Source organism: Temnothorax longispinosus, chromosome 10, assembly GCF_030848805.1.
Source record: "Temnothorax longispinosus isolate EJ_2023e chromosome 10, Tlon_JGU_v1, whole genome shotgun sequence".
NCBI lineage: Eukaryota > Metazoa > Arthropoda > Insecta > Hymenoptera > Formicidae > Temnothorax > Temnothorax longispinosus.
The window spans coordinates 170,850-186,025 of NC_092367.1; the positions used below are offsets into that span (position 1 = coordinate 170,850).

Genomic DNA, 15,176 nt, shown 5'->3' on the forward strand with positions numbered 1-15,176 from the left:
TTGTATATTTATAGTTATCTGATTAATTTAGTCATCGTATCACACATATAATAAACTCAAACCGATCGTGCGTTGATCGCACTTCAGAATGTACGTCGCAAATCAATTATCGAAATTTTCGCGTGATGACGATTGATTCGTACGTAATCAGTAACTACTTACGTTTAAGTAGCACCGCGCACTTCTCTCTATCGATCGATCGATCGGGGTTATAAAATCTTTTTAAGAAATCGCGAAGATTCGGCGACAGATCATCGCGTTGAATGAGAAATTGACAGTCGATCTTTATGGCGCGAATCTCCACGGCAAATTGGTGTTAAACATAACATATGATAATCTAGGACAACGATAACAGCGTTTTCCGGTAAAGGTATAACATGTGCGTTGCTCTCAGTTGATGCTCTCTCCACGCGCGCGTTCGCAATACGATGTATTAATCTCGATACTTCTTGTTATTTATTTTAACTAATGCCAGTAAGTGATACTAGAGTGATACACGCGGTGTTGATGGTTACGAACTCATAATTAGCCTCGATATAAGTATATCGCTATCGATTATGCCGTAGAGTTTTATAAAAAAATTATCAGCGCCTGTGTCCGTGTAGTCGAATCTTATCGCTGTTCTTTTACATTAATTGATGTCACCGACTTAATAATCATTCTTTAATTATTTAAATATCTGAGTTGTGATTAATTTGCAAAATATCAAAACACAATAATAATGATTATATCACTAAAAATACAGTCCTACTTTGAAACAATGCAAATTGAAGAACTTTATTTTTACACCACCTGTAAATAAAATATTTTACTATTTTGCATAATGTCTATTAAAGAAAAATATATTGTATACAGTGTACTATACACGGTAAAAAATATTTTGTATTTGAGTGGATTTCTATTAGTAGAAATTTTTGTGTTAAACTTTTGTGTTAACATACACTTGTGTTAATGTAACATATATATTGCTATTGTGTTACTATTTTGTCTTTTCTGCATTAATATTCACGGTTTCTATAAGAGTTAAAATAACACAATTTATATTTAAATGCACGAATTCTTGGTAATATATTTTAAATGTCAAAATAAACACTTAAGGATGTTCTACATATACAATCCCTACTAAAAGTTAGCTTTCAATAAAAAATTATTAAAATGAAGACTTTGCATATATGTTAAACAACTCAAAATTTTTTCAATTTTCGAAGTATAGGTTTTAATGGAAATCCGCACAAATGTAGAAACTGGGCTAACTATTGTAAGAACCAGCGCGGTAAATAATGCGCGAAAGTTTTATTTATATTTTTATTTTACATATTTTCCAATCTTTGACTAGGTGCCGACTAGATTTGTCAGACTTGAAACACACACAACACAGCTCCGGGTTGGAATAGTAAAATTCCCTCCCTCTACACCTAATTAAATTGATTCGATTTAATTTTTTATGCTATATGCATCTAAATAACTGTAAAGAAATCATTGCGAAAAATATTACCTCAGCCAGGGTTCGAACCCGGAACTTCCTTCATTCCGTGGAGGTGTCGGATTTTACTACTCCAACCGGAGCTGTGTTTCAAGTCTAACAAATCTAGTCGGCGCGCAGTCCAAGATTGGAAAATATGTAAAATAAAAATATAAATAAAACTTTCGCGCATCATTTACCGCGCTGGTTCTTAGTTAGCCCAGTTTCTACATTCGTCAAAATTTTTTATATGTTAGAAAGGATTACCGTTAACAGTTTGAGTATTTGTTTTGTCATTTAAATAATTAGTATTGTTTAAACAATTAAAAAAAAAAAAAAAATTAACAAAAAGTTTTGAAACTTAAAATACAATATCAATAATATATGTTTTACATATACCTATATAAAAAAAGTTTTAGAAATATCTCACTGTTTTTATTCATATTTACCGCAAAAATGTCGATTCTCCATAAGGGATAATGTTAATTTCATCAACTTTAAACTTATAAATAACTCTTAAATTGTTTAGTAAATCATGCACTTACAGAGTATTTTTAATTTAATTTAAAAGAAACATCTCGAAATTTCAGCCATTTCTGAATATATTTGAAATACCTGCAATTACATCCTTAACCTTTAGAGCGCCGGCATTTGATGAGCTTTAATCCTCTTAGAAAGTCCTCAAATTGTTGTGCTTATATCTTTATATAACATATACAAAGTTCCGATCATACGTAGAGCCTATATTTAGGCTTTCCGGCGGTCTAAAGGTTAAAATCGCTATAACTCAGCAACCGTTCAGTGGATTCGTTTCAATTTTTTTGCAGCACATCAGGAAGACTAAAAGAACAATCTCACAAATTTTTATCGACTTCTCACTGTTTTTAAGATTATAGGTAGAACATCCTTAAGTTATGTCATTTTCATTCTACATATAAGAGTTTCCAAGAAAAAGAGAAAAAAGAATAATATTTAATGTAAGAATAACATTTCATTTTAATTAAATTTAACATTATAAATATATTAATTTAACATAAACTTTTAGATAGCGTGGGTGTTACAATTTTGTGTTAATTTTTCACATATTATTTGTGTTATTTATTTACATATTTATCTTCTATGTTAAACTAACATAAAAATTAGAATGGACGTTGTGAAATGTGTTAAATTTAACACAAAGTTTTTTAATAATTGTAAAAGTGTAATTTTCGCAAGTTATACATTACATATTTGCAACGTATTCTTTTGTTGCTAATTTTAGAAAAGTGAGAGAGATTTTCTTATAATCTATCTTTCCTGTCATTTTATATCAGTTATTACATAAACAAGTAATTAAGTAATTATTAGCCACATTAGTTTTCTTTCCCGTAAAAGAACTCTAAGCTAAAAAGAGAAGAGCAGATTTGTAAATATGCAATTTGCAGATATGCATATTTTAAATGGCAACTCAAGAAATGGTTTTTGGCAATTATTCACGCGCGTCTTAAAAAAATAATAATTGGCTCAAGATTGCATAATGGTATAATAGTTTCCGACATCTTCATTGCATCCTTTAATGACACACACAGTGAGCATTATTAAGTAAACGACGGAAATTCTACGTTTTTATTGTTAGATACTAACATATGATTAAAAGTCACGAAAGTAATCTTAAAGACGCTAATGTACACAGTAAAAAATCGTGTGTATACATAGCGGTCTATATGTTAAAATTTTCTTGTGTCACCAAGATTTGATTATTATTTCAATGTAAAATTAACATACAGCTATGTTATTTTTTTCTTAACATTTTTATGTGTCACATTTATGTCAACGTAATAATTTAACACTTTATATATGTCATTTAGAAATTAAATATTATTTTGAGTTCTTTTAACACAATTACTTTAAAAAATCAACACGTTTTAAAGTTATTTTAACACATAAAAAAAGTTAAACGTAAATTTTCAAATAATCGTAAACTTTGACATACAAAATAATTAAATTTACTAAAATTAAATATTTCTATTACACATAATTTAAGTAAAATCTGTAAAATACCCACAGAGCAAAATATATTTGAGATATAGCCAGATATCTTTATGCCTACAATTTTAAGTCAAATCTGAGATATTTTATTTTCAGATATTCACAGAATATCTGCAGGACATCATTACTCGATATCACATTATATCTTTGAAAAAGACATCTCTGCAATATTTGCATGCTTTCGTCCCGGCGAAAGCCACACGCCGCGAGAAAACTTAAAAAATTTTCACTCGGGCGGTGCCGGAGGTAACGACCGCGGCGCGAAAGCAACACGAGGGGATTTAGAAATTCACTTGAGCGAGCGCTAGTGACATGCGCTGCCGCGACGCGGCTACATGCGTCAGTACTTTCTCGTAAACAAAAATCCTTACGCGCTAGGATAAAAGGCGAGCATGTGAGACTTGAGTCTAATATTTTTCGCGATACCTCCGAGATATCACATAGAATATAGAGATAGCAAAATGCAAAATATTGGAATAGTATCGAAGCATAATTTTAAATTTATTACGAATTCTTATAAAAAGAACTTCTTTTATATCTGAAGAAGAGCTCAGAATTGGTGACATAAAAATGAATTTTTTTTTAATTTTTAAGAATCATTTTAGAACAGAGAATAAATACGGAAAGAGAGAGTTAATTTCATAAATCGAGAATTTAAAAAGAATTCTTTTCTTCTTGCTATTTGGGTTGTATATAACATATCTGCTTTTAAATGAGATATAGATATCCGATATATATGCAGAATCAGATATATCTGAGAAAAAATTATCATGGCTTTTTATAATCTTGGAGATGTCTCTGAGATAATCTCATGATCAGAATCTATCATTTCGTAAACATTTGAATGTAACACATTATTTAAATGCGGTTACGAAATGGCAAATTTTACTTCTAGTTTCTATAGTCAATATGCCATTATGTTCTGTCAACAGATTCTGTTACATTTCTGCTGACATTCTACCGACGAAACTTGTGCAGCAGGCACTTTCAAAATAATTTGCTCTCGACAGATTTGGCTATATCCGGGATTATACATATAAGTTATAAATTTATGCATGCCATAAAAAACAAACAATGTAAAACGCCGCATTTGCGATTTGTCTCGGAACTATAATTACTATAATTTTCTATTCGCGAATTCATTAAAAAAAAACGACATTAATTAAATGTAGATTTTATAGCATGTAAATTCAATCAAAATAGTTAAAATAAACGTTCTGTAAAATTGATGCATCACACCTTATAGGTATATTAATCTTATATTTGTTCTTTGATCTTTGATCTGCCATTCAGTCATATCACTAATAATCACGTATCCGTATTACGAAATATATTTTATCACGGTGTATGTTTCGACCAGTGTATTATAGTGCATAGGTCTTAGATAAATTGTAGATAATAAAATCCAAATGATGGAGTTGAATAAGAAAACAGCCAAACGAGAAATCATAAAATATGACCTTGCAATGATTTATCTGGTCAAAAGTTCAAAAGTCCAAAAGATTTTGAAAGAATTATCTTTATACATGTGATTATTGTGATTAAAATATTCTTTTAACGCACATAAATATAACAGGATACATTATTAATCTCTTACATACAGATTAAATGAAAGAATAAAAATCGAAATACAGAAATCTAACAGAATAAACTTTATTATTGTTAGAGTAAATAGAGGAAAGATGCTAGTGAGACACATACAAATTTCTCTAGTTTTATCTTGTGTATCCGAAGAAGAATATATATTCTTTGTTAAGATCTTTTATAGTTTCTTTTCATTGAAAGTGGATTTATTTAACATATTTGGAACCACGTGAAATAACTGTCTTATGACCTGAATAACCATTTCTTTTATGACGTTATAATAGTGTATGAAAAGTCAGAGGTGAAATTTTCTCCTCGTCATCGGGATAAAATGCCACTTTAGGAAAAATACTATTAGCGCGACGGATTATTTTATTTACACGAATATTAACATAAAATATTTGTGTTCTTATATTTTAATTTTTTTAAATATCGTGAACGCTACAATATTCGCATATCTAAATATATATCTAAAATAAATGTATATCTAAAACAAAAATATCAATTTTTCTGAAATTGTGTGTTTATACTAGTTGTTAAACTAATGGTTAAACAGTTTATTGTTAAAAATAAATCTATGTTTTTGTACACGTATTGCACTTCATTTATTGAGTGCTGCATGTCTCTCACAGAATTTATATTGTCTTCTTCCATTACAAGTGGCATCTTACCTATCCAAGCATAGGGGTAAGATTGCCAGTTTTGCAGGGATGTAATCAAATTACATTTTAATGATAACTTTTAGGGTGGCTATTTTCAGCACTGCTATGTGAAAACTTAAGTCTCATTTTGCAAAAATTTCGAAGCGGTTGTGATTATTGGTATAATATAGGATATGAGGATTTAAAAAAAATAATAATAATAACAGAGATCATTGAAATTGAAATTTATCGTAATACGAAAAGCATATTTTATTCGTATTATACATACAACATAAAGTTAATTACCTATATATTAATGATCATGCCAAACCGGCATAATCAGGTACGTGCACATCTCGACAAAACTTGTTTTATAAAAGTATATCTATATTAACAATCGAATATGCTATCGATTGATTATTGTTCATTTCATTTTTAGGTAAAAATACACATATCGCATCGTAAAAATTACATTATCCGTTTAAGCGTCATGATCGTATTAGTATGTAATTGCATTTGTAAATCGTCGATTCAAATTCTTAACTTTGGTGAATTATGAGAATATACAAAGAACTTTATTTACTAATTTACAATTAGATCAATTTTTAAATCGCTGTTTTCCTCTCCCGTCCTTAAAAGTTTTCTGTTATTCTTTTTGCCACTTAACGACCCAGACAACCAAGTCTGTCAAAAGCAGATCTTGCCAAGTATTTGCTATAAATTTTGTCGATAGAAAGACTACAGATTTGATACCGATTCTGATATATCACATAATGTCGGCAGAACGTCAACAGAAGTATAACAGAGTCTGCTAACATAATCAGACAGCAGATTGGCGGTAGAAAATGAGCAGACTCTGCTGGCAGAACACAAGCTGAACGCGGACGCAAGTTGATGTCAGTCTGCTGACATGTCTGATCAAATCTGTTACCAATCTACAGACTGCTATCATTTTGCTTACTAGGAAATTGATACTTGACACTAGAAAGGTCGGGGTTCACGCTTGTTTAGAGGAATAACCTCGTATTCTGTGTATAAAAAATAGTAGCAATTCATAAGTAAGAACAAATCAACTTGATGATTTAATAATTTGTTCTTGAAAATTTGTACAAACTTGACTTCTGAACTGATACAAGTGTAGAGTAGCGTAGAAAAGTTCGTCATTATTCGTGATGAGCTGTCAAAGAAATATCCTTATGTACAGTTGCTCGCCGTTATCTTCGGCGACGAAATGTGGCTGCGAATATTCATAAGCTTTTACAGGAATGCGTAAACACTTGTTTCGACATAGTCTATTTATCAGAACCGCCGTTCTTTATAAAGCGTCAAAAACATCTGGTCTTCAAAGTACAAAATTAATCTGGCAAGATACGTAGAAATTCGTGCGCTTATATAAATCACCTTGGACGTTCGTTGTTTAGTCCGAATATAATTTTAAGAACACAAGCATTCACATTTGATTTTTTCTAACTCTTTTTTTTTTGCATCATGAAACTCACAGCCATTGGATAGAATAGAGTGATCGTTCGCGAAATACGTCACCGATTAAGGCCGCGTATTCGTCCATTAAGGGTAGACACGATCGAGGGCGACCGATAAGTCCCTCCCGAGGATCACGCGTGAATTGATCCTCTCGCTTTGCCTTCCCGTAGAGCTGCATAATTTAGTGATAACCGTTCAAATCCTTCTTTTGAAAAATTTTTCAAAGACTCAAGCGTATAAAAATTCGAATTGCCTCAAATATTATTCGATACTGGAAGTCTTCAAAGTCTTGAAAAATCTTGAAAGTTTCGAAATTCTTGAATTTGTAAAGAATCTCTCATTTGAGGTGTTCGAATATCTGAACGTTTAAAGTTTTTAGAAATAAGATTATTTTTCGTCTACGAAATAGATAATTGAAATTAATAAGTAACATAAAATGTTAAAAAAAAAAAAATGTTTTCAAAACGTTCAAGATCATCAAAATAACTTCAAACATTTTTTTATCTCGACTAATATTCGAAACAATTCTGGACGTTCATTATACAGAAGTAATTCGTACTTAATGTCTCGAAGTCATTCTGCGATCGCATCGCGCTGACAAACGCTTGAATTTCGACGATAAACTCAAGATCGATGCGTGTGCTTGGCTGTGTTCTAACGAAAATGGGTACTGATACAGTAAAACAGGGAAGATACATATTTCGGATATTTATACGTGTATACTATAGAATAGTACCCTGGATAAATATGTAACAATATCGTAACTACCAGCCGTCGTCGTTATTAAACTAAATCATATAAATAAGTTACATTAGTATTGGTCCTATATATCAACTAAGCAACCCTAAAACACGAAAGAAGTAAGTCATATTTTGTAGTACTTTCGAGACGTACCTCTTCGACGGCGAATGGTTGTCACCGTGAGAGTTCTCACCGAGAAATCCTGCGGAAATCCATCATTCGCGTAAAATTCCCTGTGTCTTGACTATGTTGTGAGGCGCCGCAAGCGAGTCTTTCTTATCGCCAATATCGCCATTTTACAATATCATTACGAGATTACCGATTACAAAAAAAATGCGTCCGTTGTTGTCTGCGCAGTTCTACGCGGTAAAAGGTAAACGTAAAAGTATAACACTTGTGCTAACTTGTTCGTCCACTCGCAACCACATCTGATTTTACAAGATGCTTAAGCGCACCGGTAGTCTACCGGGCGGTCTTGATCTTCCAACGCAGGAAGAGATACGCGGCGATTCGCAGCACAACGAAAATGAGCAGGAGAGCGAGAATATCCAAAGTAAAGTCAGCGTCGAGCATGTCCAGTTCCTCTAGGGTCGTCTCCGGATTCTTGAAGTGACAATACACCTAAAAAAAAAAAAAAAAAAAAAAACACGGAAATTTAGCAACATTGTTTGCCCACGGCTATTTACGACATGCGGATGTGGCATCAAACCTACCTGGAAACATTTCAGTTTCTCCCGGCCGTAACCGTAAATAGTCAAAGCGGTGCCTTCGAAACCGTATCTGATATAACTAAGGTACGTGATCCATCGTAGATAGACCGGGATCGCATCGAAGCTGACGAAGAACCCTGAGAAGAGGAGGAAAGGCACCGACATCACTGGCGCCAGGAACACACCGTTCTGCACATTCATCGCCGCGCCGACCACGAGACCCACCGATTGTGCGACGAAAGAAATCAGTAGACAGGTGCCCACGAACATGGAGAACCGCGTTATATCCGCCGGCTGACTCGTCAGGAAGTACACGACGGTGACGTACAATATGCAAAATATGGTCTGAAAAGCAAAGGACGTGAGAGTAACCATATTTATTCGTCGTACAACGGTTACATATACATTGACAGCTAAGTCTGTCGAAAGCAGATCTTGCTGAAGCATCTGCTACAAATTTTATTGGCAAAAAGATTACAGATTTGAGGCCTGTTCTGATATAAATATCACATAATGTCGGCAGAACGCCAACAGAAGTATAACAGAATCTATTTATTATCAGTCAGCAGATTGGCGGCAGAACTTGAGCAGATTCTGCTGAAACCGTTCAGGCTCTGCGCGGTTTCTGCTACCAATTTGTTGTATGATTATGATAGCAGACTCTGCTGGCAGAACACAAGCTGAATGCAATTGATGTCAGTCTGCTGACATGTTTGATCAAATCTGTTACCAATCTGCAGACAAACTGCTATCATTTTGCTTACTGCATGGGTTTCGCTTATATCGTTAATCGATGAATCTTACCTGGAACGGTAGATCCGAAACGGTAATCGCTAAGTAATACGACTTGAGAGAGTACCATCTGTTAAAGTTTTCTTTCAAAAGCACAGGCAGTTCCAGCGGGACTACAAATAAAAAAAAAATTAGTGTTTTATAGATATGTCACGATGTATCCATGAAAATAGTTTTTCGCGGTTGCGAAAGTAATAAGTATAAGTGTAAGTTGCAAACGACTTACAAGACAAAATTGTGATTGTCATGGAAGTGTACATGAGGAACAGCATGTTGAAGAACAAGAATCCCAGATTGCTAAGTACTTTTGCGCCGTCATTTCCGATATCGTAATACAGCGCGCTGATTAACGCTGCCACCAGAATATGAGCGAAGAGTCGGAGATACATGAGAGTCTGTAGACATAATAAAGAAATATTAGAGTTAGTTAACATCTAAAAATTAAGAAACACATATTAGAAATAATGGTATATTTCATTATAATAGTCGCGGTTATATTAAAGTTCCCAGACACCACCGTGTTCAAAATCGGGACATAAGCTGTCTTACAGACGTCATTAAGACGTCTTTTAGACATCATATCATACGACGTCTTAAAGATATCTTAAATGTCTTTAAGACGTCTTATGTACCGATTTTGGACATGCATGCTGTTTAGGTTGCAAGTATCGTAGAATTCGCAATTACAAATAGACAATGTTTCTTCAAATACCTACCCAATCTCTACGACTGAAAAGTAAAGCACGTTTCAGAATGATGTAAAATTGCGTTAATTCAGATGTGGGATATCTTTCCGGTGTAACTACGATGGAGTCGTCGAGCAAGGCTATGTTAGCATTGTCCTTTTTATCCGGATCCATAGATATTGCCACATCCAGTGCTAAAACATTAATTTTAATATACATTACTTTATATTATTTTCAAAAATTGCAACTGTAATATAATCAGAAGGAAGCCTATGTGATGTCAAGGTCCAAATACACAGAAAAAAAGGAAGTGTCAAATTAACGCACTGATATACTTATATACTATATGCAAGAATATATAATCTTGAAATGAGATTATATTACATTAAATGAAGAAAACTTGCTTGAATAAAATTATTTATATAGTTAAGGTGATTGGGCCATGTACCATATGAGTCAATATAAGGCCTAAAATTTATTTTAAGAAAAACCATTTTTATGGATATATTCTAGACACTTGTATAATTACTGATTTTATAATGTAACTTTTCATTCGATGACGTATCAATTTATCTACTGATAAATGTAAACAGTTCAAGATTTGACTTCAGTTGACATTCGTACAAGAGAAATGTCCAAATGTCGCGACATTGCATCTCTTCGCTGTAGGCAGCTATCATGCCAGTGCCATGTGTTTGAGTGAGGTTATGTATTGTGTTTATGTTGAAAAATAATGTAAGGTAACAAACAATTTCGATAACGGGAGATTTGCTTGCAAAAGAATAGTGCTGTGGAAAGAAAACACTACACGGCGCGGCGTTGCCACATGTCCACGTCGCGTACAGCTGATCGAAAGGCCGACAAGAAACGCGACGATTCATCAACTTTTGATTGAATTTTTGGCCTTATTACACGTCAACGTCGTTTTGTCTTATACTTAACAAGTGCTAGAAGAATCAAATAATGTTATTTTCAGTTTTTTGAACTTGTTTCTTTACAGACAGTGAGTGAACTTCTCGAAAAATGTATGATTCCGGTACAATTTCCCATAAAACCTATGAAAAATGCCAACTTTGAGATTTAATATCTCAAAAACTAGACGTCAGATCTTCTCAAAATTGCAAATTTAAGCGTATTTAGGTTTTTTTTATAACATATATTTAATTCGGATTTTTTTCTTTGACATGCTCTGATCACCTTAAACGAAATTTTATATAGTTCAATTAAGAAAAAAAATTTGAAATAAAAAGTTGAAATTCTTATAAGAAGATTACTGATACAAAGTATATCAGTCGAGAACAGAAAAATATCTGCTGCAAATGTTGCCGATAGAATGCCAGCAGAAATATAACAGATTCTGCTAACAGAATGTAATGGCAGATTGATAAGTGAATAAAATCTACCATTTAATTTTAAATGATGTATTCCATTTACATGTTTAAATAGTGAAATGACAGATTCTGCTCGGTTTCTGTCGACAATTTGTTGTCAGATTATATCGGCAGGCTCTGTCGGCAAAACACGAGTTCAATGCGGACACAGATGATGTCGGCTCTGTTGCGATATCTGAGCGAAATCTGCTGCTAATCTATTGTCACATTGCGCGCAGATTGTTTACTGGATATATTATATATACATATACATACATATATATATATATATATATATATATATATATATATATATATATATATATTATATATATATTATATATATATTCATATATATATAATATATATGAAGTTATACATAAACAACTGAAAAGTTATTATTGCAGACATCATTACCAATATAAAAGTTTTATATACCTTGTTTAGCAATGTCGTTTGTAGCGTATCCGGAAATGAGTTTTCCATTACTAATCTCGCTAGTTTTCTCTTCCGTGAATTTCTCCTCCAGATTACTGATGTCATTCTTGTTTTTGATCTTCAACTTGTCCAAGTTATCACTGTTCTTCAAAATACCCGCCGCAGCGGTGCAATTGTTCATTCCCTCTTTCGTCTCGGGAAACGGGTGTCCTTCGCGTATATCATATTTGCCGTTGTTTATCGCGTTAATTAAGTTCTTGATATTATCGCCGTATTCGCCGCATGACACCTCAATGACTGAAAAACAGATCAGAAATCGTGCCATAAATGTTTGCATAAAGAAAATTACTATCTATTATAAATAAAAGCAGATCTTACAGAAATAATTTTTTTCGAAACTATTTTCCTTAATTTATATCGCTCTAATATATAAAACAGTAAAATGCTAGAGAGCACATTAGTATCATTTAACAATACTCACTAAACGACGCCGGATTGTGATAGCTCGGGCAATTAAGGCCAATTGTCCTTAGGAAAGGCACCAGTTGCGATGTAGAACCTTGGTAAACGCATTGACCCTCGGCCAATGTGTAGAGAGCATCGAACATCTCGAAAAGTCTCGCGCTGGGCTGATGAATGGTGCATATTATTGTTCTGCCCCCACGTGCCAGAGTCTTGAGTAACGAGATACATTGGAAACAGGACGAGGAATCCAGGCCGCTGTAAGTGTAAACAGCCGAATAAATTAATATCGTTACTTATACTTTCTTCTTCATATTTAGTAAAAAGAGTGCAGTAATATATAATATATATATGTTTATCAAACACTAATAAATAAGAATTAAGTACGTCTTATTAAAAGTCTCCCTTCCTCCAACATTAACGTGTAAACGGCGCCGGTGGCGCTAAATAAGAGTAATTTTTTTAAAGGGGGGAGAACCAAAAGTTTTTGATCCAAGTATAAGCCTTGAAAGGACCGGTCACGGGTTTACCCGCGTGACGTCGCGTTCTGTCATCATGGTCCATGGAGGAAAGTGATACCGAGCGATCCTTACAGAACCGGTTGCGAGACAAAAGAATGTTTCGAGAAGACGCGTGATACGATAGGTCAGGAAACTGACTGCCGGACTTAAACTTTGAACAGCATGAGTAATTTATTATTTATGTCGCACTTACGTATCGCTACGTAAACACGCACAGATAAGATCATCTATCAAAAGCATTGCGCGCGATAATTCGTGGAATGAGATGCGGCGTCATTATAAATGCAAAAATTCCAATGTAGGTGTATAGGTATACATACGGCGCCTCAGTGAAAGTTGCCGGCGAGAAAAACGTTTCAAAAACCGAGTTTACTTTCTCCCGTTGCGTGTTAAACCCTTTTGTATCTGATTTTATCTAACGTAAGCGAGATGATTCCAGATATTCACTCGGTATTCGTGTATCTAATAATTTTTCTACATATATCAATATGTGATTTAAAGCGTGGATTAGTTTTCAACCGATATTAAGTAGAAAGCCAAATTAATTCAAGTTACTTAATTTCCGGTGACACAGATTTGATGGTTTCAAGAATATAAAAATTTTCGTGTAATTATTTATCGTTATAGTTATCTTGCAAGATTGCAAAATTTGTAAGTCTGAAACATAGCTGATAGCTGCATCGATATTCCTTGAAAGTTGCAAGGAGAAATTCAACCTAAATTATACGCGTTTTATTAAAATTTAAAAAAATTTGTTCGTTTCCTTGCAACCTTGTAGAAAAATAAGAGATATCTTGGCATTGCCAGTGCCATTGCCCGTGCCATTGCCCCAAGATCGACATTCGAAGATCAAGGAAATTATTGAGGAAAGGCGAAGTTTCTCTCATTTAGAGAAAGCAAAAGAGATCGTTACTAGATTTCCTGTGGGTTGATTGACTAGAGATCAATTCGATCAAACGCTCTTAAGCATTCTATACTCTTCTTTATTCTCTTTTCATGGCTTTATTTTCATTGACAAATTATATCAAAAAGTTCATTCTTGAATTAAAATTGTTGTGTGCATGGGGAATTAAAATTATAATACGTGATACGTCACTTATAGACAGTTTATCAATACACAGTAATTTTTATCTGGCTGCAACATGTTTATTTAAGTTAATGCGTCAGAGTTTTGATTTTTAAAGGCAAAATTGACTTTCAAATTTATGTGAACACGATCATAAATATTGAATTATGTATTTTGCATAATAATTAAAACTTACCTAGTTGGTTCGTCGAAAAACATTATAGGGGGATTGTTCACTAACTCCAGAGCGATGGACAGCCTTTTCTTTTGACCGCCGCTCAGGTTCGAGGTCATGGTACGGCGGTGCTCAGACAAGCCGAGAGTCTCAAGGATTTCCTGGATCTACGCGGAAGAATCGACACGAAATTCATGGCAATAAACTGAATAGCATATAAAATCATATTGACCTTAATTGAGGACAAAGGCGGAAGTTGTCGCAAAACGGTTTGAAGAATACATTAAATTTTTATTTCATATAATTAAAATAATGCCGATAATTAGCTGTAATTGCGCAGATTTCCTTTTAATAAATAATAATTTTTTCGTAGCGCCAAAGTAAATAAAACAAGCAACAAGTACAACGATAAATTTTACTATTTATCACTATATGCTATATGCAATATTTTTATAATGCAAAAGATAAAATTTATATGTATTGCATATCTGTACACGAATAAACAACTTCACTCAATCGTTATGCACCTTGAAGAGTTTGTCCGAAGGGCAAAAGATTAAATAGGAGGATTTAACTTACCACTTCTTCTTTCTCTGCTTGGCTAACGTGTGAGCCGAGCTTGAGGTTCGCTGCAACCTTCATAGCTTCCGCGACCGTTAGATTCATGTGAAGCTGATTATCCTGCATGATGTAGCAGGAGAGTTTCCTGAAGGCACTGAGGTTTCTTTCGTGGCCGTTCATCGTGACGCTGCCTTCCGCGCCTGTCGTCCTGATAAGAAATTTCTAATGAATAATTCTGAATATTGGGGAAAAAACAATCTTGATACATTTTGCTGCCAGCAATTCCCCGCAGATGCATATGTTGTATCATAAAGACGATTTATAGAAGATATGCAAATTTATGCACACGCATATCTCTTCGCCACTCTCATTGTCCGAATATAAAAACGTCTTTCATCCGTCTCTTACGTCAGAACGATGCTCTTTTACGTCAGCAAAACGTTCGCTGAAGAAATTA

The 15,176-nt window shown here is 33.7% G+C and overlaps 1 protein-coding gene across 2 annotated transcripts in view; it reads right to left on the reverse strand.

The window, feature by feature from the left end:
• Positions 1-5,945: 5,945 nt before the first annotated feature.
• The window catches only part of LOC139821111 (ATP-binding cassette sub-family G member 4), a 40,524-nt gene continuing 31,293 nt past the window's right edge, over positions 5,946-15,176 (reverse strand). For both annotated transcript variants that reach the window (XM_071791882.1, XM_071791881.1), the window contains 9 exons: positions 14,738-14,927; positions 14,180-14,325; positions 12,416-12,654; positions 11,935-12,231; positions 10,157-10,320; positions 9,667-9,835; positions 9,453-9,553; positions 8,652-8,993; positions 5,946-8,559 (listed from right to left, as the gene is read on the reverse strand). In XM_071791882.1, the coding sequence (XP_071647983.1) occupies positions 8,401-8,559; positions 8,652-8,993; positions 9,453-9,553; positions 9,667-9,835; positions 10,157-10,320; positions 11,935-12,231; positions 12,416-12,654; positions 14,180-14,325; positions 14,738-14,927 (1,807 nt within the window). In that variant the 3' untranslated portion in view covers positions 5,946-8,400. The remainder of the gene's footprint in view (positions 8,560-8,651; positions 8,994-9,452; positions 9,554-9,666; positions 9,836-10,156; positions 10,321-11,934; positions 12,232-12,415; positions 12,655-14,179; positions 14,326-14,737; positions 14,928-15,176) is intronic.